At 38.4% G+C, this 26,293-nt stretch overlaps 2 protein-coding genes and 1 pseudogene across 2 annotated transcripts; 2 read left to right on the top strand and 1 right to left on the bottom strand.

The window, feature by feature from the left end:
* Window positions 1-5,055: 5,055 nt before the first annotated feature.
* On the top strand, window positions 5,056-6,251 carry LOC116204182 (annotated as a pseudogene).
* Window positions 6,252-6,334: 83 nt separating this feature from the next.
* LOC116205610 (probable polyol transporter 6) lies at window positions 6,335-7,285 on the top strand (the record flags this gene model as incomplete). The annotated part of the gene is made up of 1 exon (XM_031538242.1): window positions 6,335-7,285. A coding segment is annotated over one exon (561 nt), but the record flags the coding sequence as incomplete, so codon positions are not given.
* A 2,290-nt stretch (window positions 7,286-9,575) lies between these two features.
* Window positions 9,576-24,645, bottom strand: LOC116202576 (phosphatidylinositol 4-kinase alpha 1). Its single transcript, XM_031534171.1, has 26 exons — window positions 23,329-24,645; window positions 22,693-23,034; window positions 22,417-22,578; window positions 22,130-22,300; window positions 21,807-21,965; window positions 21,573-21,700; window positions 21,061-21,367; window positions 19,878-20,046; window positions 19,478-19,695; window positions 18,984-19,142; window positions 18,707-18,889; window positions 17,588-18,112; window positions 17,137-17,496; window positions 15,719-15,933; window positions 14,710-14,893; window positions 14,484-14,620; window positions 14,221-14,371; window positions 13,493-13,759; window positions 12,528-12,605; window positions 12,383-12,433; window positions 11,683-11,855; window positions 11,354-11,549; window positions 11,130-11,270; window positions 10,784-10,992; window positions 10,537-10,698; window positions 9,576-10,181 (listed from the first exon to the last, which is right to left on the bottom strand). The coding sequence occupies exons 1-26, from the start codon at window positions 24,280-24,282 to the stop codon at window positions 9,923-9,925; spliced, it is 6,060 nt and encodes a 2,019-aa protein (XP_031390031.1). The 5' UTR covers window positions 24,283-24,645; the 3' UTR covers window positions 9,576-9,922.
* Window positions 24,646-26,293: the final 1,648 nt, after the last annotated feature.

Raw genomic sequence — 26,293 nt, 5'->3', positions numbered from 1 at the left:
TGCGTATCATGATATTCAGAAGCCCAATGAGTAATGATTAATCCAATTCGAGTCCGGTAAAACTCTCACAGTCAAGAATTTTCTCATTCACAAGACTCAAACCGAAAATTTTATTTAAGGGGAACAACCGTCAAACCGCTTCAACAAACTCTTGTTTGGTCGCAACAAACATTCCTTAAAATTCTATGATGCGATCACTGAGAATCTATCGTGTCGTCAAAGCGGACGACCCATGTTTGATATATCCATCGGGTTGCTCCATAGAAAGAGGAAGTGAGAGAAGGGAACAATCTAAATCTCGGGTCGAAAGACTGAATATGCACCGGATAAATGTCGGGTCAGAAGACTGTACCGCCGACCTCCATGAAGTCGTGTGATTGACGGAAGACAGCTCTCGCTCTCCACTCGTAGCAAAACATGACAAGAACTTTAGTCCCCTCGACGACCTCTCTCTTTCTTTACTTGACGCGCGGAAGAAGTCGGATCGCTTCTTTAATTGAATGTGGATTGATAACATATGTGTCCCTTTTCCTCCAAAGAGATGGGTCCACTTACATATTATTGGGAGAAGACTCATGGAGGTGAGAGCTAAAGGTGAAAGGAAATATGAAAGCTGCAAAACATTTCCATACATTCATTGCTCCTTGGCATGTCCAGTTGATGGATACTTTTCACTCTCTCTTTGATGGCCAAGTTCTTTGTTTGTGGGGGTAGGGAAGCCGAAATGATCGACAGCGAACTCCTAGGTGGACCTCACTGCACGTATTATGAACTGTCCCGTTGCATTTTACTTCTTCTGTTGTCCTGTGCTGGAACCGACGTTTTAAACCAAAGGAAAAGCAACAAATATTCCGTAGATGAAATAGTTTCGGTCCCTTACACCCATCGAGTGATGGTTAATTCAGATGACGAAGACTTCCCTATTATTATGTATTTCACAGTTACATATTTTCATCTCGACTTTTAGCCATTTACCCCATCCTCTTTTTGTGTTTGATTGATTACTGCTAGCCCGTTCACAAAGGGAGCTGCAAAGCAATTGTTCAGGGACTGTTTCCGGAATCAATTCCGTGAATTAATTGCGATCCCACCAATCCCCTGGCAATGACCATCATCACCGCACCGGAAGGGCGGAAGGTTGTGGCCACTTGAGCCGATAAAGGTTGCCGATGCTGGGATAGATGTGGTTCCAGAGTCCACGCACATGCCGCATTTGGCCACAAATGAGGTTGAGATGGTTGTTCGAGCCATCTCTGCGTCATACAGAATAACCTAGCAGAGGCCAGTGAGTGATCTCTTTCGTCTTGTCCTCGTGGTGGTCACTGATGGCAGCAAGGCAATCAATTAATTGCCTATGTGATTCCAATCGATCAATTTACATTTGAATTTACCAATTCAAATATATGTATAATATATATATATATAACATAGAGTGGGAGAAAGATCAGGATTCACTTCTCAATGCCTTTGCTGCGAATATTGTATCGAGTTGTAGCCCGCGGCGGTCCACTTGTTGTATGCATCAGTGCAAGTTCGTATCAATACCTTGGAATCGAGGGGGAAAAAAGAAAAGCCTTTTCCCGGATACTAGCTGCCTTTCCCTATCCTCGCCGGACCAAATGTGGGTTTTGCCGTGACTTCGAGTCAGACCTCGCTCGGAGTCGAGTCGGCGGATCAGATCCCGGCTCAGTTTCCCGCCCAAAATCATGTCAACGGGCTGTCTCTTCATGTTGGGCTGCTGGGCTCCCTTCGCTGTCGCGAGGCCTCGACTATCTGGGCCTCAAGTTAAAGCCCTAAAGTCCCATTCTCACCCGATCCTGTGTTCAGCGAAGGGTGTAAAATAAGTCTAAAACAAATATATATAAATTCTTCAAAGTTAGTTATTTGTATTACCAAAATAAGGTAGTCAAAAACGCGATTCGAACTCGTAAAATCAGCTTTTCCGGCGAGTCAACGCGCAACAAAATCGGTATTTGACTTCGAATAGCTTGGAATCGCAAGTTGAAGAAGTAAAATCGGTAAACTTGACGTTTCCGCAAGTATCTGGTGGTTCATTTCTTTCACACTTTCGTCAAAGTTTGATTCGATTCTCTGGTATGGGATCAGTTCAGAAGGAAACTTTGATTGGTTTGTCTTGGAGGAGGAGAGAAGAAATAAAACCCTAATCGTGAGGAAGAAAAAGACGATAAAAAGACTGAAGGGATGTGGGTCAGGTGAGCCATCTATTAGTGACTCAAGAGATACCACCCCAACTTATAGAATAACATAATAAAATAATAAGTAAACATGAAATAGCAAAAAAGTGGGCTCCATATTTCATTTTCTCCATTTCTTAAATTAATTGATTTTAAAATATACAAAAAAAAAATGTAAATAAACCCTGCACTTGAAGATCGCCTTATGTATAGCCTAAATTCTTCTCCTCCACGATAATAAATTTATTAGAATAGAGATTATATTATTTAGATTTAATTTCAAATATAAAGGATGCATTGAACTTTATTTTAGCGTGTTTCTTTACACGTATTTATAGTTATATTTATATTTCGAAGACTATTTTTTTTATATTGTATAATCTTACGATTCTATGATTCGATTTTACGATTTGATTATATGAGCCCTCTTCCGTTTCTACTTAGAAATTTGATTTTGACTATTTTTAACAAAAGTTAACATAAGTGATATCTAAAAATTTTAGTCCAAATTCATTTAAAGTGATGCTACCACTGTTAGTAGTAAAAACAATCATCACGGTTTTTTTTATCAGATCCCTTTATGTAAGATTCTGGCCATACACGGATCCTAAATATTTTAATCTTAAAATTCACCTCTTATACTTTGACTATTGATATTCTCGACCATGCATCTTCTTGTTGATTCTCGATCTCGCCCGTGAACAAGCTAGATCTGCTTCAATATGAAACTGAATCGATATGCACCATTCAATCAAATAAAAAATAATTTAATTACTTAAAAAAATAAAGAAACACTAAACAAACATTATCTTCTGCTCGTCTTTCTCCAACCGAAGAAGAACCAATTGCAAAAAAACAAATTCAATCTCGAAGAATCCCTAATATTGCTCGTGAAAAATTCAATCTTGTTGATGCTCGGCACCGTCCCTCAATCGCTGCCCAACAACCCTGGATTGAATTTTTCAATCCAATGAAAAATTCAGTTTTTCATTGGAGTTCTTGCAAGAATTTCAAAAACAAGGAAAATGTTTTAACTCACAGCATTATGAGAATTATTACACCCCTCCATATAAACAAGGAAAATGTTTTAAGTCAGAGAATTGGGTTTAATGTCCGTCACATGGAACAATGGGCTTCATGATATTATGAAGCTCCAGGTCCTTCTTGGAAAATCTACCGCCGTGATTAATCAATTACGATTATATCCGATGAACCCTTTTATAATCATTCCAATGAATTCTTTTAATGTTTAGAACAGGTAGACATCATTGCTATGCCTCCATTGTCGGCAGAGCCAAGATTGAATTTTTCACGGTCAATTTTAGGGATTCTTCAAGATTGAATTTTTCTTTCAATAGGAGAAAATGAAGAGAAAATAAAGTTTGTTTAGTATTACTTTATTATTTCTTTTTTCCTTAAGTAATTAAATTATTTTTTATCTGATTAAAATGGTGCATTTTGATTCGGTTTAATATCGAAGTGGATTTAGCTCGTTCAAGGGCAAGAATGAGCATCAACGAGAAGATGCGTGGCAGAAAATATCAAGAGTTAATTATGAGGGGTAAATCTTAAGGTAAAAAAATTCACGACCATGATCTTACGTAAGGAGATCTGACTGCATGGTGGTTGTTTTTATTAGTCAACCGCTGTAAAATCTCTAATACATTTAAAGCAATATAATTACCAATGAAAATAACAAGATAACTATTTATCCAAGCTATATACACGTGGAATAAAACTATTTATCCAAGCTATATACACGTGGAATAAAAACTTACCCAAAAAGAATTTTTTACTGTAATAAAATTATGGGTGATATTATACTCGCAATTTTTAGGAATCGAGTATTAAAAGTTATTCTCTACCCAATAAGTGCACTTTCGAAAGCTTGAACTTATATTCTCCTCCTTACGGGGTTGTAACTGCTTACCATTCAATCAATACTTTGTTGGTTATTCAAACAGAATTTGATTACAATTATACATGAAGAATTAACTGCATTGCCAAAAAGAGAAACATTTATTTTTGGAGAAATTCACGGTCCGAGGATGACGTAAGCATTAAGTCCCTTGGCCCTACCATCTTGCAAAAAAAAAGCTCTATCGACTATGGGCATTTATCTAGTCCAGGTGAGGACCGGTCCAGGAAGGCTCAAAATGGATACAGTAGTCTGTAAAATGAACATAATCTAAGTGTAGTATATTATGTTGAATTTTGTAATTGACTATAGAACCCTGGACTGGGATTGGATAAGCTCCCGTCAACTATGTCATGCTTTGTTATGCACATAATATCCATGAGACTTCACCTCTCCTCGCTATCTCCAATGGGTCTTCACTCTTGTTTTTGGACTAGGCGTTACACTGTCACATAGGCGTCATGTCAGATAGAGATAAACTCTATGAAAAAATGAGACATCTACTCCAACAGTATCTTTGACTTTAGTGTCTATGATCCGACCCCATATACATATTATATTAATTAAATTAATATAACTACTTTTATATATAATTAACATATATTCTTAATAATTTTAATTATATTAATTAATTAAACATAATTAAAAATTTACAAAAGAACTTTTAAAATTATTTAAATTAATAATTAAAAATATATTAATTAATAAAAATTCATAAAATTTTAATTAAAGAAATTTTAATTTAAAATTTTTTGTAGCCATTAGCTGCCTTTGCAACCAACGGCTACTTCATTTTTTTAAGAAAAATAATGTTAAAAAAAAAAGGAAATTGGCTGCCATGTGGGGTCCAAGGTTGTCACACGGTAGCCAATTATCTGAGTAGGATGGGTCTCTTTGCAGAGGCACAAGATAGCCAACGACGGCTGGCGAGGATCTCTCGCTCCCCAGTGGAGAGAGATGCCCTTAGCTGTCTCTTTCTTGGCCACGTGGCTAAGATTTGCTAATTTGAGAGATGGCAAGCACCAGCAGGAAGCAAGGACGAGAAACGTCGCGGCACCGCACCTGAACTACGGGAAATCCATACAGGACTTCGACCTACCGAAGAAGCCCCAGAGGAACAAGTTCGCATTTGCCTGCACAATCTTGGCTTCCATGACTTCCATATTGCTTGGCTACGGGAACCACAATTAAAACCTAGCCATAAATAATTTTGGTTGGGAAATGACATATATATCTGATGAAGCGGATTATAAAGGCGTCGTGAAACAAAAAAAGATGTAACACAATAATACACGCTCTTACTTGATGATAGTCAAGAGATTCAATGTCAAATATTTGATGCGACTATCTATGTTTATTTATTAGTTATTAGGATTTCATGTTTCATTGTACCGGACCAATGGGCCTTCCTTATAACAAAAAAAAAATGCACAATAATTTTTCATAAAAGAATGCGAAGAATTGACTCTATTTATCATGTGATGAGTGGGCCGGTGATTTTCATAAGGAAGGAGATCAAGATGACAGTAGTCCAGGAGGAGGTTCTCATGGGAATCCTCAACGTCTACTCTATCTCCCTCCTCGACTCGGCGGCAATCGGTAGGACCTCCGACTATATGGGCCACCGGTAACCATAGTACTTGTCAGGGCCATCTTCTTTGCCGGAGCCGTCCTCATGGGCTTTGCCACAAACTATGCCTTTCTCATGTTCGGGTGTGTCGTCGCTGGGGTCAGCTTCGGCTACGCCCTCATGATTGCACCCGTCTACACCGCTGAGGTCTCCCCGGCTTCCACTCGAGGCTCCCTATTCCCGGCTTCACTTTGCATACAAATACAATCTTTGTTAAATGTATTATATCATTTGTTTGTTTATTTATCATAATGTTTTCCCACATGCTCCCAGGTCTTCATCATTAACGCCGGAATACTCCTTGGCTACGTAGTTCGCTATGCCTTCTCCAAGATGCCATTGCACCTCGGGTGGCGGTTCATGCTCGGAATCGGGGCCATCCCATCAATGGTGATCGGATTCAGCAACATGGCCATGCCATTGGTGGCTCGTCATGTAGGGCCGTCTTGGGGAAGCAAGGGGCCTCCACAAGACCTCCGACTCTAAGGACGAAGCCGAGCTGGGATGAGACCGCTCAGGTGGGTAAGAGATGCTAAGACAAAATTGGTTTATTTATTTATTTATTTTTATTTTTATTTTTAACATTGGCGAATAAATTCATTAAGTCGAAATATTTTTTTGGGGCCCACTTGGGGAGTGCAGGTACCAAAGAGAACCAAGGGGTCAGGGGTGTCGAAGGAGCTGTTCCTCCGTTTGACGCCGGCGGTGCGGCACATACTGATCACCAGCGTGGGGATCCACTTCCTCCAACAGGCGTCGGGCATCCGCTCAGTCCTCTACGGCCTGGAGATATTCGGCAAGGCCGGCATTACCGACTCCGACCACAAGCTGCTCGCAACAGTCGGTGTCAGCCTGGTCAAGTCCTCGTCCATCCTCATCACCACCTTCTTCCTCGACAGCCTCGGCCACCGCCCGCTCCTCCTCAGCAGCATCGCCGGGACGATCGGCTTCCTCATCTCCATCGCCACCTGCCTCAGCATCATCAACCACAGCTCCATCAAGCTCTTGTGGGCCATCGTCCTCTGCATCCTCTCTACCTTTTCGTGCGTGGCCTTCTTCTCCGTAGGGATGGGCACCGTCGTGCAGGTCTACAGCTCCGAGATCTTTCCCCTCCGCCTCCGGGCCCAGGGCTGCGCCACCGGGTCCTCGTGAACCCATATCACCAGCAGCATCCTCAGCATTGAATTGAAATCGATGAGTTCATTGATAACTTTTCCGGTGTGGACCCGATATCCCAAAATCAAATAGGCTCTAACTAATCTAGTTGAGTCGAGTTAAGCGATTAAGGAGTAAAGCTCTCATAGCATGAATTTTTTCCATTACTAACACTCGAATTTGAAATCTAGTTTAACAAAAATAAGAAACCACTTAAATCAAACCACATTAGTTCATTCATTGATAATTTTTTTTCAGTGTGAACTTTGATATTCGAAAGTCCAATTGGGTCTCGACTAATCTAGTCAAGCTGGGTCAGGTTACTAAGAGATAAAGCTCTCCCAGCATGGGTTTTTTACATTCACCGGACTCGAATCCAAAATCTTACTTAAGTGGAATGATAAATTTTAGTTATGATAACTATCATGATGGTAATAATTAATTCTCCTTGACCATGTATCGTAGATTATTCTATTACTAATAGTGTAATGGAGCCCGTGCATTACACATGATAGTACACTAATATGAAAAGAAATTATAATTAAAAATTGAAAAGAAATTTTTTTTTCGAGAATCAAAAGTGAAATAAAAATAATAAAATAAACAACCAACATTCACGTTTAAGAGGTAAACGAACTTATTTTCTGAGAGTTTACGTATTAGGATAGCCTTTCGATAGATGAAACTTACATCACCAATTTTGAGAAAAAAAATATGAGAAAATAAGCAAAAATTAGAGAAAAATAAAAAAAAGAAAAATTATGATAAAAATAAGAGAAAAATCAAAGCATAAATTGAATCAACTCACTCGCATATGTTTCAAGAGCTCGTTTCTAGTTGTAAACGTATTGTTTGAGAGCTAAATAGGCCCATGTATATGTGTAAAATAATTTTTGTTTATAATTATCATACAAAATCTATATAAAATATGATCAGATTTGTTCTTCTTTTTCAGTGAACAAATCTGATTTATTTTTAAAAAGAAAACACAATTCATATATATATATATATATATATATCTATAAAATATTATATAATCTATTTTTTAAAAATGAATATATATATATATAAATATATAATTTATATATACTTTTTCTTCCTATATATACTGAAAGTTGTCCACATAACCATATATTTATATATTTATATTATATATAAATATATATATTAATGTATACTTATTTTCATGTTAATATTGATGTGATAAAATATTAATTTTTATTTTAAAAAATTCAAGATTATTAAATAATATCTATACATATAATAAAATCTTCTTATTTATTTCAAATACATTATGCTATATAAATTATAAAAATTAAAGAAATCAAGAATAATATTTCATGATGAGATATCTTTAAAATATATTTTTATTAAAATAATTCCGAAAATAAAAATAAATCAATAAAAACCTAGAAAAATCATTTCATAAAATATATGCTAATATATACTTATTTTGATGTTAATATTGATATGATGAAATATTATTTTTTATTTAAAAAATTCAAGATTATCAAATAATATCTATACATATAGTAAAATCTTCTCATTTATTTCAAATATATTATGTTATATATATTATAAAAATTCAAGAAATCAGATTTTATGATGAGATATTTTAAAAAAATATTTTTATTGAAAATAATTTTGAAAATAAAAAGATAAAATCCTAAAAAGTTCCATTCAAAAAATTAATACTGCCTTCAATTAGAGATCACCACAATATCCAAAAATTTTATGATATTTTTGGTCTTTTTTAAATGAAATATTATAATCGAAAATAATTTCATAAGATTTTGTTGCTAATTTTATAATAAAAGATAATTTAAATTTTGAAAAACTCAAAAAATTAAAGAAATCAAGAAAGCAAATTTTATTATGTGATCTTTAAAAAAAATTATTAAAAAAAATTGAGAAAATAAAAAAAATAAAAACCTAGAAAATTCCATTCATAAAATTAATATTGCCTTCAATTAAAAATCACTGTATTATCTAATAAATTTTATGATATTCTTGGTCTTCTTTAAATGGAATATTATTACCGAAAATAATTTCAAAAAATTTTATTGCTAGTTCTATAATATAAGATAATTTAAAATTTTAAAAACTCAAAAAATCGAGAAAATTCAATTAAAAATGAAGCATTATGAGGCCATTGGGCCGAGCCCACCTCATATCTTTCTTTCATATATATATATATATATATAAAAATGTATAGATATATAGATTTTAGATATATTCTTTATTAAAAATTAATATTCATTCCTGCACCCTGTTGCAATAATTTTTCTACCAAGAAGACCCCGGAGAAGTTAAGAATAAACGAATAAAGGGATCAAGATTTCTTCGTCGCATGCAATCATGAGACCCGATTGCAGCATGAGACGATGGTTCGAGCCATCTCCGCAACATCTGGATCGACCCAGCCACAGTCCAGTGAGTGATCATTTTCCTTCATGTCCTCATAATGGTCACCAATAGCAGCAGCAGCCTCCATGACAGGCCGGTGGCAGTCCCCTAGGCAATACCAGAAAGTGACTCATCGGGTTCCCGGCTATTAGCCTTTCAACCGAATGTCCACAGCTTGTCAGTTCTTACCCGAATACTGGGAACCTCGGACCCAAATTTCCCTCAAAAGTTGTTTCCTCTGAAAAGGAAAGCATCAAATAGACGATAAAACTGAAAGGTGAAAACACTCCTCCCTCCCAAGAATATACTCATTCCTCCGAAAATCGCGAAGAATACACAGGATAATTCAATATAGGATTGCTACTATACAAATCCCACAAGGGAATAAAATAGTGCAGCTAAGTATACATGCCTCCTCAAGCATCCCTCCAGAGCCGCGCCAACCCCAGCCATTGCAAATTTACCTGGCATGTCTATGGTCACAAGAACTTGAAAAGGAAAAAAATTCATTGCTACAAAAATGTCACCTATGGGATTCCAATCAAATCAATTTACATTTGAACTCACCAATTCATATATATATGTATAATATATAACATAGAGTCGGGGAAAGAGGATTCACTTCTCAATGCCTTGCTGCAGATATTGTATCAAGTCGTAACCAGCGGTAGTCCACTTGTTGTATGCATCAGTGCATGTTCGTATCATGAAGTTGGCTGCTTCCCTCTCGTTCATCTCAGGATGGAACCTCTTGCGGAGGTTTCCTATTGGGTCTCCTCTACTAAAGCAAGGCAAGCCGCTATCGACCATTAACAGCACTGTGTTTATAATTCCATCCATGTAACGGCGGGCAGCGAGATATCCTTTCACGCACAACCTACGGAAACATAAGAGAGAAAATAGAGAAAATTGGTTTTTCACTTGACGCATAACTAGAGAGGGTATTAAGCTGAAGCGTGCTCCTAAAGCAGCACTCACACTCAAGAAAAACTTTAACATGTGGTCACCGACAAATTTTCCGAGATTTTAAATGGAACTTAGAATAAGGTATTGTTTCACCTTCTGCCAACTGTCACTCTGTTAGGTCCCTTAGGACATATCTGGTACTAAAGGAATGAAATGGAATTGCTACATTAAATGATTCCTGATTTATAAGCAATTCCACTTCAAGAGCATCGCTAGTGGGGGAGGAGACGGGAGGGAAGGAAGGAATAAATCTCTAGTCTTCTTACCCCACAAAGCGATACCAGGTTTCACTCTTCATAACTCCCGATGGGTCAAGCAGCTGAGTCATCTCGTGACTCAGCTTGAAGTGCGCACTCTCAAATCGCATGTTTCCGCCAGGTGAAGTTTCGAGAATGAAGCCAAAATCGATATGCACGAGTCTCCCCGTACTGCATTACATGTAAACAAGGTTCAGTTAATCAGATCCTGAGAGAGAGGAAGAGAGGGAGGAAGGAGAGAGGGAGAGGCTAATACTTGTCGAAGAGAAGATTGCCATTGTGCCTATCTTTTGGTTGAAGTAGAAGACTGGCAACTGCATAACCAGCACTACTGATGATGAAATTTTCACGAGCGGCTTCAAAAGATGGGGTGCCAACAGGCCCATAATCCTGTTGGAAGATCTCGTACAGTCCACCATCAGTGGTCTCCCCCATCTGACTTCTGCTTCGTGTGTTGGGAACGACCTACAGGATAGAAAGACAAAAACCACTTGTAATGGATGTTTCTTCCCCCGTTCTCACAAAGTGGGCTTCATTGAAGAACTTATGAGGCAAAAGCACAGAAACAGAATCTCTAGATAGGAGGGTAGAAAGAAACTCACTTCGATAATTCCCCTTTCAGGACCAGTTGGGAGAACACCATAAGGAAATAGATACAAATTAAGCCCAACTGCCTGGAAAATGTCTCTGAGAAGTGATATCACTTGAAGAGCCAGCACGTCTTGGCGACAATCATCTCCAACCTAGATTTGATAATTATATCATATTAACCCTCGAATGACGGCAATAATTTTGTAATCAAGTGAACTCAGTGAGACAAAATTACCTTAAATATGCAGGCTTGGGGCTTTATGTCATTAGGGTCACCATCATGATCAACCACATTAAATGTGATCATAATAGGAACTTTTGCTGCTGATTGTAGAGGTATTCCACTGTCCACTTGAATACCCCTGACGAGTTTAGTAGTAGCAGTGGGTAGATAGAGATCATCGCCATCCATTTCAATTTTCTCCAACTCCCTGATGGACAAATTTATCCACAAATATTCAACAACTGATGCAGAAATAACCCAATAATAGAAGTTTCAATTCCTGAAAATTTAAAATGCATAAAATTACAGGAGCTTGATGAAAAGTGAGGATGAAGACTCACCTGCGAATACCAGCTCGGCGTTCTTCCTTTGGTAATGGAAAGAGCACGCCTGAAATCGATGTGACTTTATCAAAGAAATCGAACTCTCTCTTGAACAAGTCAAGGGCCTTGGGATTGAACTCATCAATTATTCGCTGCCTAACAGCTGGCAACAATGCTTGAAAAGCGGCATTCTGAAACAACAAATATATTTATAAGTGTCAGCTGAATACTCTGGCTCCGCATCAATTTATTAACATACTAGCTACCGCACATCTTTACAGAATTAAGATGTCTCTTAAAGTTCAAATTTGAAGCAATGGATATTTTGTAATCCATTAATTCCCTTTCGTTCTCTTAATAAATTGCAATTTAACTAAACTCAAACCTTTTTTTTTCTTTTGAATAAGTAAAACTCAACCTATTGATATTGGAAGACCCGAAAGATTCTTTCAATGTATCATTTCTGGGTCCAATAAAATTCAGAGGTATAGAAAGAAGCCTGTCCAGATGAGATCAATGATATCTATGAGATTGATATTAAATGCCCCTGATTTACTTGAGGTCAAAAGTTAGATACAAAATAGAAACAAAATCGAACATGATAAACATGTAAAACTATTTTTGAAATTGCCGATTGCCATATTGATGACTCAGTGCCATGCATAAATCAAGGTTCAGCCCTGTGACCAGAAGTGCAAGGACGAAAGAGATAGCATACCTTTGCATTAGCTACAGGATCTTTCCCAGGTTCTGAGGCACAAGTCTCACCCTGTGCATTACAAATTAGGATTGAATCAAACAAAATATGAAAATTATTGAAATACTGTGAAAGAATTTCTAGGTGGACTTAGATCCTCACTAACCTGTAGGTGCCAAATCAATATGTGAGCAAATATATCACTCCTCTTAGTAGCTCTGAGCAAATAACCCTCTACTAACCTCTGAAAAATAAACAAATTAATGTGATGTTGGTACTCGACAAGCATGCACTGTAATCACAATATCCAACAAGTGAAAGCTCTCTAGTTTTGACCATATGTAAGAAACAAAAGCCGAAAACCAGATTTTAAAAAATCTAATGGCAGCAAAACAGGTATTGTAAGATCAACATCTGCAGGTTCCATAACATTTAAGAAAAGTAAAAGCAATCTCTGATGTGTATGTCCCAGAACTTATTAAAGGAAAAGACCAAAAAGAAAAGCTCAATCCTGCTGAAACACGCTGGACTTCTTTTTCCTGTTGAGTGGGGTCTGGGCTAGGGGTTGAGAGGGAAATCTGCACCCTCTGTTGCCCAAATATAAAGGGCAATTTTCGAGCTACCTAGTGGGGATATAACAGCTCCCAATATATAAGTACAAAATAAATAACTTTCTGATTGATCACTACTTTCACAGCATCACAATACTAAAATTTAACTAAGGTGGCGTTTGATAAATTAAGTGCTTAAAAATTAAGCAACTAATTAGTTATAAAAAGAAATGTATAAGAAGAGGGGAAGAGTGATAAGAAGATATTTTGTTAGGGTTTAAGAACACCAATAAGTGAAACATGACTTATTTCATTAAGTAAATTTTTTTCATTTACTCATTAAGTGATTTTGGCTTAATGATAAATAGTTTAGAACATCATCTCTCATTTTCCCTCTTTCTCCCATTCATTTTCCCTTATAACTAACTTGTAATTAACTTTTAAGCACTTATTTTGATTAAGTTGAAACAAACACATGCTAAGTTTCCAGTTCAGAAATAGTTGATATCTAGCATCATCAATCAAAAAAATCAATGGAAGCCCTAGAATATCAAACAAGGTCATTGTGGAGCCTACTCACATCATCATCATATCGTAGGGCCTGAACCAGCTGGGGCATGAAGAATGTCACCCTCTCAGGAGGATAGGACTCCAGCACCCTGAGAACATAAGCCATGACTCGAGGATGGCCCTTGTATGCAGGAGTAAGGAACTCTAGGGCTTGCGTTATTGAACAAGCAGCCCAATGTGGGAGTTGTTGCAAAAGAACTGAATTCTCATCAACTGCCTTAGGCGTGACAAAATATGGCAATGCTTCAGGTATGGTGCGAACCTCCAATATATGAGACTGCATAAGAAGAATGTTAGTGTAACTAAGGCAGCAAGTTGCAGAATGTAAAGGATGCTTCATATATTTGAGCTGGTAAACACAGGTTTCTAGTAATACTTCATCCTCTCATCAGCTAGTTGTGGAGAAAATGGTAGATTTTAAAAGGAAAAGGAGCTAAAGAAAGAAGAGGGGCAAAAGAAAGAAACCTATAGGGCTTTTACCCATCAATATATGTTGAATAATTGTTCTACATGTAATGGGGTAAATGCTCCTCATTACCACAATAACATAACAATGAGACTGGAATCAAATTCCATCCTATATGCAGAAAGAATCAATGGAAGGAAAAATTTATGTGCCAATCCAAATTATATTTCAGAGGTTCAAAGTTTTGTATCCATTCTTCTTCTTTTTTCCTTTTTTTTTACATGAAAATATAAGTGGAGATTGTCAATCTCCAAGCCTATTGACAAACTAACCTGAATCAGCTGAGTTACTTCATTTTTCAGGTGAGTATTTGCCCGGAACCTTGAGACCAATGATAATGCAATCCGAGGATCTACAGCAAAGGCAGTCTTGGCATTTTCAATCCATTTGTCTGAGCTAATTTTAGGCCGAGAACCAGGATCCCTGAAAATTCAGCAGAATTAAAATTCTAGCAAGGAATTACCATTGCAACAGCATAAAACAAATAAAACAAAATTAATATAAAAGAAAATCTCTAATTCTTAGAAAACCATACTTCGAGTTGGTGGGCGCTGCCCAAACTTCCAGCCTATCAGCCTCATGCTGGCATAGCATTAAAAGTAGCTGCTTGCGCTTCTCTCTTTCCACAGCATAATTCTCCATGGGGCCCCAGATAGGATGACATTTATAATTCTGTATTATAGCGAAGAAGGAAATTCGAAGTGTAAAGACTGTTGCAACACATTATTAACTTTCCCGAAATTGTGATATGGGTATCTTACCACATCAATGAAACTGCATTCGTTTTCATTCCCGGATCCTTTAATATTCGATTGAAGAGCATCCCCTCGGTCACTAAGTAGAAACTGAACAAATATAGATACAGATTGCGCCTCACTCTGAGCAAAATTCATATTGCTCATGTCAAACCACTCAGGTTCATAAGCAAACCAACCCAAGGAAGCCCTGTAACATGTGAGAAATACCACTTTCAATCCATAATGAAATATGATGCACTTGTCAAAGATATCACCTCATTCAAAGTCCTAAGAGTTTTTAATGCACTGAACGGCAATAGCATTATCCAAAAATGTTCTACCTTTTAGTATGACACTTCTTACACAATATGAAAAAGCAGAGGAAACCCCCCGAACTCCAAGAAATGCAATACCAACTATTGACATCAAAGCATGCGTGCTACTAAATGCTTAAAATGTTTTCCCAACTGAATCCTTCTTTAAGCTCAAAGGCAAGAAGCCCAGTGGTTCAACTTTTAAATTGTAAATGAATAACTATTAATTAATAGTTGGTCCATGAGCATTGTAACTATGTAAGTAATTCTCAGAGAAACTGAAGATATAATTAATGGCATAAAACAGCAATTCTAGAAATCAAGGCATTTTATTCTTTAAATTGTTAAGCTGACACATCGAACTTGCAATGACCAAGCTACTACAACAATATCAAGTAATTCAACTTTCTAAAGCACATATCAGCTATGATAAAGAGAAGTCGCCCCGAAAGGTACACGATGAGTTAGCAACCCCTTCAGTTAGAGTAGTTTTATTGCAGAAATCATGTCAAACTGGACCAGAGCGGATCCAGTTTCAGCGGGTTTTACTTGGTCAAGAGGTTTTACTAATTTGAAGTAATAAAACATTTAGGTTGCATGGTCAGACTAATAATCTGATCATTTCAAGGCTTTTCATGCCAAACCATTGATTCCAGCTGCACTAAGATTCCACAAGTATAAGTGTTAATTTAGAGGTAAAACATTGAGAAATTGGTCACCTGTATATTCGATCTTCTAGCAACTGAAGCCCTGATTTAAACTTCTGCAGATTTCCTTGCGATTGGCATGAACAGAACTTGAGTCCAAGAAGCATTAAAGTAAAAAATGTACCAGTAGCTGCAGGATGCCGTGAGAAGTTCCAGGGGAGTTTTGTAGTTCCTTGTAACATACGACCAAGGAGCAAGAGCTGGTCCACATTAATGTGGCGAATGACCTAATGCAAGGAAAAAGTCACTGTGCTGTTAGCATCCTAATGCAGGGAATTTGTCGATACGGATCAACAAGAGGAACTCAAGAAAATGGTTGTCTTGGAGTGTAAGTGCTCAGGTGGATTTGACTAAAGAAAGTGATGGCAAAGCTCCAAAGGAGAAGTGTAGGAATCAAAACGTAATTTTTACTGCTTCTAAGCAAATAATCATCTTAAAAGCTATAAGACTAGCAAAAGAAATTCAGCTTAGGCAAAAGGAGACAGAGGATGAAATTTGTCCTGAGAATGGGATAAGAAGATGAATGGAAAAGTTAGGTGGCATTTGATTACACCAATTAAGTGCTTAAATAAAAATTTCAGCACTTAATTGGATTTAGCTTGTTTGCTTTGTGGGGGGGAGGAAGACTTAACTAAGGTGGCGTTCGATAAATTAAGTGCTTAAATGTATGGACAAAGAGGATGTATGATAAGGATGAGATCGTATTTTGTGACGGGTAAAGATCACAAATAAGTGAAAAATGACTTATTTTATTAAGTCAAGTTCTTTTTACTTACTCAAGTGGTTTTTGGCTCAATGATTAAGTATTTTAGAATCTACCATATTTCCCTCTTTCTCCCATTCATTTTCCCTTATAACTAACTTTGTAGCTAACTTTTAAGCACTTATTTGATTAAGTTCACAAACACATGCTAAGTTAAGTTAAAAAAGCACTTACTCATTGAAATTACTTTTTTTTTTTGGCTTAACGCTAAGCAAATCAGGCAATTTTTCTGAAATTGCACCAGTACCACTCAACCTTTCTGATTGTGCAAAACAGTCCCATTTGGTACTAGGGAACAGGAGAGAGAGGGGGGAGAGAGAGAAAGGCGGAGGGCAATTCACGGAAGGGGGCGATGGGGGCTTCATCGCCGGCCATCACTGCCACAGAGGAGGTCACCAACAAACAGAGAGGCTGCCAGTGACCTCATGTGGGCCGTGATGGCCGGGATCGGACCCACCACCGCCCAGCGCCACAAAGCAGGTGGCCGACAGCATCTGTGTAACAGCATAAAAACTGGACGCTTGCAAAACCATATTAATACCACCAATGTAGTGAGCACTAATCATAGGTCAAGTATTTCTCAAAAGCCCCTTAAAATTCTCCGGAACATGCGATTACATGAAGAACATTAAGTCAGCTAAGAAGATAAGAAAATAGAAGTCCATACCTCAAATCGATCAATAAAAAAGCCCAGCCACAATCTATGAGCAATTATTTGTTCGACAGGATCGTGTTCAGGAAGTGGCTCCGGCTCTCCTGGGGCAAGGTGAGGCCTCAGTTTGGCTGCAGGTCCAGAGTACCTTACTTCAGATGCAAAAAGACCACGTTTCGTATCAATTGTCCATAGCCAAGCATCAACAAGCTCTGCAAGGACAAGCGAGCCAAGTTGAGGTGCGGCAGAGACCAACCAAGTCCAAACAAAAACTCCGGTCTCCATTGCATCTGGTGTTGAAATATAGGCAGGACACCAACAAAGAAGGCGTAGAAGCTGTGAGAACCCTTCTATGTTTGACTTTGTAGTACTCTCCTGGCGACAAAAGAAAGCATGAGCGGAAGTGGCTTCTTCCAACTTATAGGTTTTACCAAACCAAAAGAATTCACATTATCCTATACATTACCAAATTTGATAGCAGGAAGGCCGTCGCTTGTGAACAAGTTTGACGAAATGCTGTCTTGTCGAACTCCCCACCTTTCTCATACATGTTGACAAAATGTTGGAGCTGCTGAACAAACTTTATAAGCACTACCTTATCAAAATTATTCTCAATCTGTGGCTGTGGAAACATGTTAGATTTCAATTTCTGCAAAGTCCCGGCAATCCCAAAAGCGGGTGCTGGAGTACCCATATTCAACCCCCCAAAGCTGTCGAACAGACTTCTCATGCCTGTGATTTCCCCAGCATGGTTGCACTTGACTGTTGCACTGACTATACCAGTACTAAGCACCTCAAAGTTGAAAGGCTCAGTCCACTTTAAGTTTGCCCCTGAAGCTGCAGCAGCAGCTGCCATGACAGCAGGGATATTTGCAGTTTGCATGCCATTCCAGTCATTTTTACCAGTACCGATCCTTATCTCAGATAAAAGAGACACCACCTCAGTCGTGGGCTGATTTCTCTGCCATGTGTTTGCTTTACAAAGTTTTTCCTGGAAAGAACATCTACCCATCAGAAATTAAATCTAAGTACTGGGAAATCTTATACACAAGGCATTTTCTTCATAGATGTGGCAAACAGATTTTCTATTTGAAACCAAATGGCAAAAAATACATATGATGAAAAATATAGCAAATAGCCATGATGACACCCATCAGCAGATCTAAATGGGTAGGGGAATACAAGGAAATGAGAAGATGCTGATGGTACTTTACTATCGGCATAAGCCACTGACAACCACCTACTGATACAAAGTGTTTTAATCTGACAACATCAGTTTTGGCTACTAAAACAAAAAATAAAAATAAAAATAAATAAATAAAAGGAAAAATGTCTGATATTGGATGCAGGAAGAATAAGTCTGATGAATCAATAAGCACAGAAGATCTTTTCAGCCCATTAATCCTAATTTACACTCTCGGGCATAGCTGGGAGGTGGGGGTGGGAAGGGAAGGGGAGGATGTTCTTATGCTAACAAATGTTTAGGATACGCTGAAAGTAACATTCATGTTAAGATATTCAGAAAGTATCAAAATACAAATACAAATATACTCTAGACCAGCTTATGTAAACAAAGACTTTTAACCTGAAGAAGGCCCTGGCTTGTGCATGGCGCATATGAAAGTGATTTGATGATCCATTCCCTGACAACCCGTTGATACAATGATTTAACAGCTGCTATCCAGGCAGGGTCATTGACAAGGGCTGAAGATGAATCAGCATTCACAGAAAATAAGAGCGAATCCAGACAGGATGAATTCCACAGAACCTGAGGCAATGCACATTGCTCAATCTAGTTAAATGGCTTGGTAAAACAAGCAGTGTGTAAAAAAATTTCTGAAAACATTAAATATGAACTTTACCTGAGGAAACTTATCTCTGAGCTGTGTCAACAGATTCACAGCAATATCCCGAATGCTTTCCTCCCTCTGGGACATACTTTTTATGAGAAAAGCAGCATGAACACAGAGAGTAGAGTCTCGCATCTCCGCTTGATGGCCCGTTTCAGATATTCGATCTTCCTAAGAGATGAAGGAAGGAATTTACACTAAATAAAATACTTTTCATATTATATGTGTATATAAATAACCCAAATAACATACAGGTCGAACACAAATCCACATTTATCAACCACAACCAAAGAAGACAATATGCAACATAGAAGAAATTCTTCGACACATACCTCTATCAATCTCAGTCTGCATGCATTTAATAGCCAAACAAAAATACGTGAAAATTCGTATCTTTAACAGAGCAAGATAGTTTAGCCATTTCATTTCATCCTTTATCAAGCAAAAAAATGATCAGTCAACACTACAAATTATGAAAGAGTGCATCTCATTAGATGATAAATTACCAGCCAAAGTACTGCGGTTTCAAATGCACGGTGGACAATTGCCATCAGACATTGTGACACAGCCGGCATAAGATTTGGAGTTTTGAGATATTCAAATACACAACTGAATGCACTTCTGGAAACAGTCCAATTGTTTCCTCCATTGAGAATGCCACCATTGCTGCTGAAACGAATAATTTCTAAAAAGGCTACAGCGAGAAGATAAGTCGTTTTCACTCCTGCATAAGTGAAAGAGTATGTGAGAAGAGAAACAGAAGAGATAATAGATGAAAACTATCCTACCATTCAATTGTTTCACAGTCATAAAATCTTTGAAACTCAGGTAGTATAAAAACGTAATCACAATAGTGAGTAGAGCATCTTATCAACTGCCAGGAGATGAAATAGGTAGATTATATACCTGATATTGTACCCATCCCTCCAACTTCTACTCTCCCTCCTAAAGCAGCAGAAAGAGCAGCCCTTTGGCTCAAAGCAGCCTTCTCGTTTCCACTCCCTCGACGACTTCCAGGATTGTGAAGAGCATTGAGCTCTAATTCATCTTCAAGCCACTTCACCGAGCTAACAACCTAAGTAAAAAATCAATACGCTAAATGCTTCAAATTTCAAATGGTTCCACCAAATTGTGGATCCTTTTCATCAACGTCACGTAATATCTGACAATTCAATAGATAAACACCAGTTCAGGAGCAACCAAACCACTGCAAAATATTAACCATAATCTACCACCATATACATAGCTCATAAGTTAGACATCGATAGGCTATCCTTTCAAGGTAAAGAAATGCAAAGGATCCTTCTTGAGGATGTTAACTAAGATGACCATGCTGAAGACAAAACAATTAAGGCTTGGTTTGGGAGTGGTGTTGCTGAAATAAAAGTAATGAAATATAGGTTGATTTTAGTTTTAGAGATGAGTAGAGTTGAGCTTTGCTTTTAATTGGTTTGTAATGATTGTGTTGAATTATGAGAATAAATGTGAAAAAGTAATGAATAGTTGAGAGAATTTAGTATTAAAAGTTGAATTGAATGGTTAAAAAAATTGAAAAAAAATATAAAAGTAATAATTGTATTGTTGAATTGAAGATAAGTGGAGTAGAGTTAAAAAATTTTAAAAAACCAAACCGGCCCTTGCTGAAAAATAAGTGCTGATTTTAGAATAAACAAATGCGTTTGGGAGGTAACAATTTTAAAACTGCTGAAATAAAAATTAATCCTTAAAATAGAGAGTAGGCAGAAGTGGTTTTTACAAGTATGTATTAACTTGCTAAAGAAAATCACGTTTCCAACCGCAAAAATTAGCCAAAACATGGCTTCGGAAGAATTCACCAAACACTGCTTCTACTTAAAACTCAACAAAATAACCACTTATTCAACCGCCACCGCACTATCAAACGAAGCCTAAGATGATAACCGGATATAACTACTAAATCTACTCATAACATAACCTCGTAGGGCAATCATAGATGCAAGGACAATCATTGAGAGATACAAACAATTTGCCTTCTAGATGTTAAGCTACATTCTCGCTCGTTTAGACCAATAGTAGTACAATCCACATGCATTGTGCAATTACAACTTACAAGGGGAGGAGTTCCTTGAGCAATACGTTTAACAGCAGTGGACCAATCAGCATTCCACATGTAAGGTCCACCGACAGCTTGAAGAGGAATCACATTTATGCTTCCCACACTATTTAGTGTTGTTGAAACTGATTTGTTTGGCGACTGAGTAGATTGTATTGGGGGCGCTAGCCCAAAAAGAGCAATATAGAACCACAGGTTGCGAAATAGCTTCAATAGTGATGGTTCTACATCTCCAGTGGGGTCAAAATCGGAACATATCTCTGCAACAGCTGGAAGCAGAGGTCCTAAATAATCGGCTCCACTCCTGCAAAAGTTGACAAGGCATGTTTTTCTAAATTGTAACCCAGGGAAAAGGAAATGGCTTGAGAAGGAAAAAAAATCATCTGCAAACGTTTAGAAGCACTTATCGTTAATTACGAAAAGAAGAAAGTTTACTTTTCTCAAAAATAAGAAAACTAAATCTACTTATGACATCATATCAACGTCTTAACAGAAAACCTAAATTTTACCTCCCGCTTTTGCTCTCAGCAGCCAACCCTACATCTGAGCACAAAGATAGCAAACGGTGCCGATAATCTGAGCGCAGCTTACTGCTTGTGAGACGGCTAGCAATCAGAAGAAATCCAGCAGGGAGAGTCTACAGTAAAGCAAAATAAATAAAATTTTCATTAGAAAACAAACCATGGTATCAGGTAATTGTCCTAATACAATTTAGAACCCCCAGCTTAGAACATTTCACATGCCTCAACACGTTCTGTAGTGGCTTCCGCTGCCAACGTTTTGCTATCAGCAGATCCTAAAGTTGAAAGTTTATTCAAGTAGCTCCTTGTCAACAAAACAACAGTCTCCCGATATGACTTCTCAAAACCTAAACTTGCCATGTGTGATACAGCATCAAGGAGCTGCGGAAGCACAAGAACAGAGAGTTGAGAACGCTTATCACTGAAATGTAAAAGAGTAGCTACTGTTTTGCATGAAACGTGATTTATTGCATGCTGCTGAAAAAGCATCTTATGGAAATAAACTGCAGAACAACTAGTAATGCTCTAACACAAAGGTTTCATACTCGAAGTCGAAGTAAACAGGGAGTTGAGGCATCCCCCTCTTCTAAACTTTCAATGAAAAGTGGCAATATCATGTCTACCACTTCTGATTTGTCAGCAGCAACACTCAAATCTGCCAGCAACCGTATCAGGTTGAGTTGCACTACAGGAATCGATTGCTTCTCTTTCTCAACCTGCAGTTGGACAAGAATGCAAAGTATAGGAGAAGAAAACATGAGGTTTTACTAGAACAACCAGAAAGCTAGTCATAGGCGAAAGAGAGGATGAATTCAGACCATGAAAACTTTACCTGTTCATCATAGTCATTCCGTTCACGAATGCTTGCTGCCAGTCCCATGATAAAAGTGTCCACAGGAGCCCGGTCCCTGCTCCAGCCATATTCAATAACTTCTCGGCTTGCCTTCAAGACACTCTCGACCATGGTTCCTGGGCTGCTAGCCCAAGTATCTGCCTGCCAAACACAACAGTCCATAAAATAAAATTATAGGAATGTAATTATAAATAAACTGGAAGAGTGCTCAACAATTTTGTGAAAGACGAGAAGCAATCTATCCTGAAAATGCACCTGAGCACATGCTGTCAGCACAAGGAGCTTAATGCGAATGAGTAAAACACGTAGAGGTTGACCTCCCTTGGTGATGGCAATTTTGGTCATGCCTTCAACCAGTGAACTGAATAAATCTTCACACATTCTCAATTTCCGCCAAACAGATAGGAGACAAGCCTCAGCTGCTTCAGTCAACAGTACAAGAGCCTCAAGCCACAACTTTTTTGAAGATTTTCCATCTGAATCAAGTGAAGCCAAACTCTTTATTTGCAACCTAGCAACCGCTTGATAAAATGATAGTTTTGCATTTATTCTGGCTTTCAAATGGGACCCCTGCTCATTCCACTCCCGCTTCCTTATCTGTCCATGTGACCAATCAACAAATGATTAACACCTTCCCCACTAAACTTACTAGCCACTGCATCTGCAGTAACAGCAAACATTCGAATACTAGGAATGAAAAAACAATGAATATGTTCCACATTTAATTATTAACATCTTCTTCGTGTTGCCAACAATAATGCGATAATAACTAATTGCACAGAAGCTGCTCAAGTTCCCATTAAGACTGAACAAACCACAAAGAGTAAACTGTCTGCACCTATGCACACACAAAAAGGAGGACCCCTACAATCAGTATAGCCGGAGACATACCTTTAGAAATGCAGGCATAGACTGTACTTGCTTCCGGGCCATCAATCTTACCTGCTCCAACAACTTAGGATCTATTCTAACTTTTTCTACAATATGAGCAATCAACTTGTAAGCGATTTCTTGCTTCTCCAAGCTCTCCAAGGACTCCTCCTTGAACGAAGCCACCTTATCATATAACCCAGAATCGCTCTCACCATTCATCATCCCTGAGACCCTGGAGGAGGATGCACTAGGGGTACCATCCGCCAACCTCGAACTTGCCCCACTTGGCGATCCAGCAGACACTTGACTAGCTACATTTGGACTGGAGACCTCGAGTGAATTCATATTATTAGTAATGACACTCACGGGTGAGCTCTGCGATGATGAAGATGTCTCTGAAATAAGCTGCATTTGTTCCCTAGGCGACCGGGGCACCATAACTGGAACTGTGAATTGATCGAGGAGGCAGTTGACGAGCTTATCTGCATCAGAAGACAAAATTGGCAGGAAATTCTGCGACAGAGAGAGCAAGAAAACCCTAGATATCCCGGTATCGTCCCCGCTGGAGCTGATCGCGGAGATGACAATGTCTCCCATCACTTCAGCCACTTCAGTGGAGAATTCCGGGGACAGTTCTGTCGCCTTTGAGAGGTATCCGAGGAAATCCGTGAAAAAGGACCCGATAGATTCGTTCTTGAAGGATTGCGGCCAAAAGGACCGCCTGAAGGAGGAAGGGATCAAGCGCAGGAAATCGAGAACCGCCGAGTTGGGGCTGTGATCAGAGGCGGAGTCCGATTTGGAAAGGAACCGGGCGACAGCGAGGGTGGCATTGAGCTGAGAAGGCGAAACCCGAGGAGATCCACCGCCGAACGAGTCAGGCTGGGGGCACCGGCTGCACATCCACGCGAGTTTGTCGGAGAATAGCGCTGGATGCTGCGCGACCAGGTCGCACAACTCCATCAACGACTCCATTGCCACCGGAATGCGAAGAAAAGCCCACCGCTTAAACGCACCAAAGGCGCCGGGAATCCGAAATCCTCCCCCGAGGACCCCCGCAGATCAAGTCACGGCGCTCGATCAGGCAACCTGGAGCAGGTCCGTCACGCATCGAGGCATCGCCACTGCTTCGGCAAACGAGGATGCGAGCGTGCCTGAAGAAACAGGAAGGACCGGCAGCGGAGGTCTAGACGGGCAGGAGGATTAGGGTTTCCATGAGAGGGGGGGCGTCGGCAATGGCGGAAGGGTGGTCGTCGTCGTTTCCGTTAAATTTTTTCTATCATTCCGGTGAAAAGCGAGCACGAGACGTCGCTTTTGCTCTCTGTGTTTCACAGTTTTTCTTTTTCCCTATTTTTTTTGCCGAATTTTCGATTTTTTTTTTAAAATTTCCACGACGCTATTTTCACTTCGGGTTGGTCGGAACCGTCGGGTCCTGCTCTCCGTCCGGTCCGCTGAGCCTATTTTTGTCGGAGCCGCTGCGACGTCGTTTGGTCACAGCACGTGGCAGTTGGGAGAATTTAGCTGGGAAAATCTGCTCTTCTTTTCAGAGTTTTTTCCTTGACTTTTCGTTTATAGTGAACTGACTAACGAACGGGCGGGTAGGAGGCTTTCAATTTTGTTGTTTAATTTAATCATTTTTTTTTCATTGCACGTGTGAGAGCCCAACTAAAGCGTCTCGTGGGCCCAAAACCCGATTCCAAAATGAGATTTGTCCATATCAATTTCATTCTAGCGAACTAATTGTAATAATGGTATTTATTAGACTATAAAAAGATGGGGAGGAATTCGATTTTTTGAATTTTAGATGTGTTATGAGAATCAAAATCACATAAGGGGATGGGGGAAGTATAAATTAATTACAACTAAAGGTTAGAGAGGGCAGAGCTCTCTCGCGATCTATTTCTACAAATCTGTACAATGTATAAATTTTTTCTTCTCCGATAGTGGTTGAGCTTTGGGGAGTACGATTTCGGCTCGAGGTGGCACGGTCGCATGGCTTTCGAAGGATTATTCTAGAGATCGACTCGGAAGTGGCTGTCCATTTTTTAACCTCGGGGCAAAGTGCTGATGGTTCAAATGGTGCTCTTATTAGTGACATTCATCAGCTCCTCTTGCAAGATTGGCTGGTCGTTACTTGACATATTTATCGGGAACAGAATTCGTGTATGGTTGTTCAATTTAACTTTTAGTTTTCGGTCTTCATTGCTAGTCTGATTGCTTTTCTTGGCTAGGGTTTTGCTATTTGGCAATGTAACTGGAGTCTCCATATCTCGATTTTGTACTGATTAGCTTTATTTATAGTACTCATGGCTTCAGCCCCGTAATTCGTAAAAAAAAAAAAAATTCTCTTAGTGTATAGTCGAGTGTGAAGGATTATGTTTGCCCCAGCAAAATTCATATAACATGTGAGAGAAGTAAATTTTAACAAATTGAAATCCTAGAGGTAGCTGAAAGTCAGCTGATTTTCCCCTGCTCCTTCCTAAAGTTGAAGACACATACATAAAAACAGCATAAATTTAGAGATTTGATTATGTGGAGAAATTTAATCGCAAAAAAGAGACATATATGTATTTATACCCTTTTTCATCCTATTAATGTCTTGGCCAAGACAGTCAAGGGTTGTAGGGAGTGCAGATTCAAGACACAAAAGATAATGGGTGTAGAAAATCTTATAATACGTATAACCTTATTAACATGTACTATTTAAATGAGATAAGCATTCATATTAACGTATAAAATTAAAATAACAAAAAAAACAAAATGATAATTGAATATTTGAAAGTAATGTTGAAATGAAAAAACAATTGTAACATCTTAAAATTGTTTTTTGAAATTTCATATTCCAAACTTGTTATGTACACGTGTCATCATCAATATTATCAATTATGTTTTTTTAAATAAGTAATTAAACAATTATTTATCGATAAATTTCTCATTTTGACTTGGAAAAACATCGTTTTAATAAGTTTAAAAAGACCTTCGCAAT

The sequence above is a fragment of the Punica granatum genome, chromosome 4 (assembly GCF_007655135.1).
Source record: "Punica granatum isolate Tunisia-2019 chromosome 4, ASM765513v2, whole genome shotgun sequence".
NCBI lineage: Eukaryota > Viridiplantae > Streptophyta > Magnoliopsida > Myrtales > Lythraceae > Punica > Punica granatum.
Note: the sequence above shows the minus strand (reverse complement) of the source record. Positions and strands in the feature narration are given on the sequence as shown.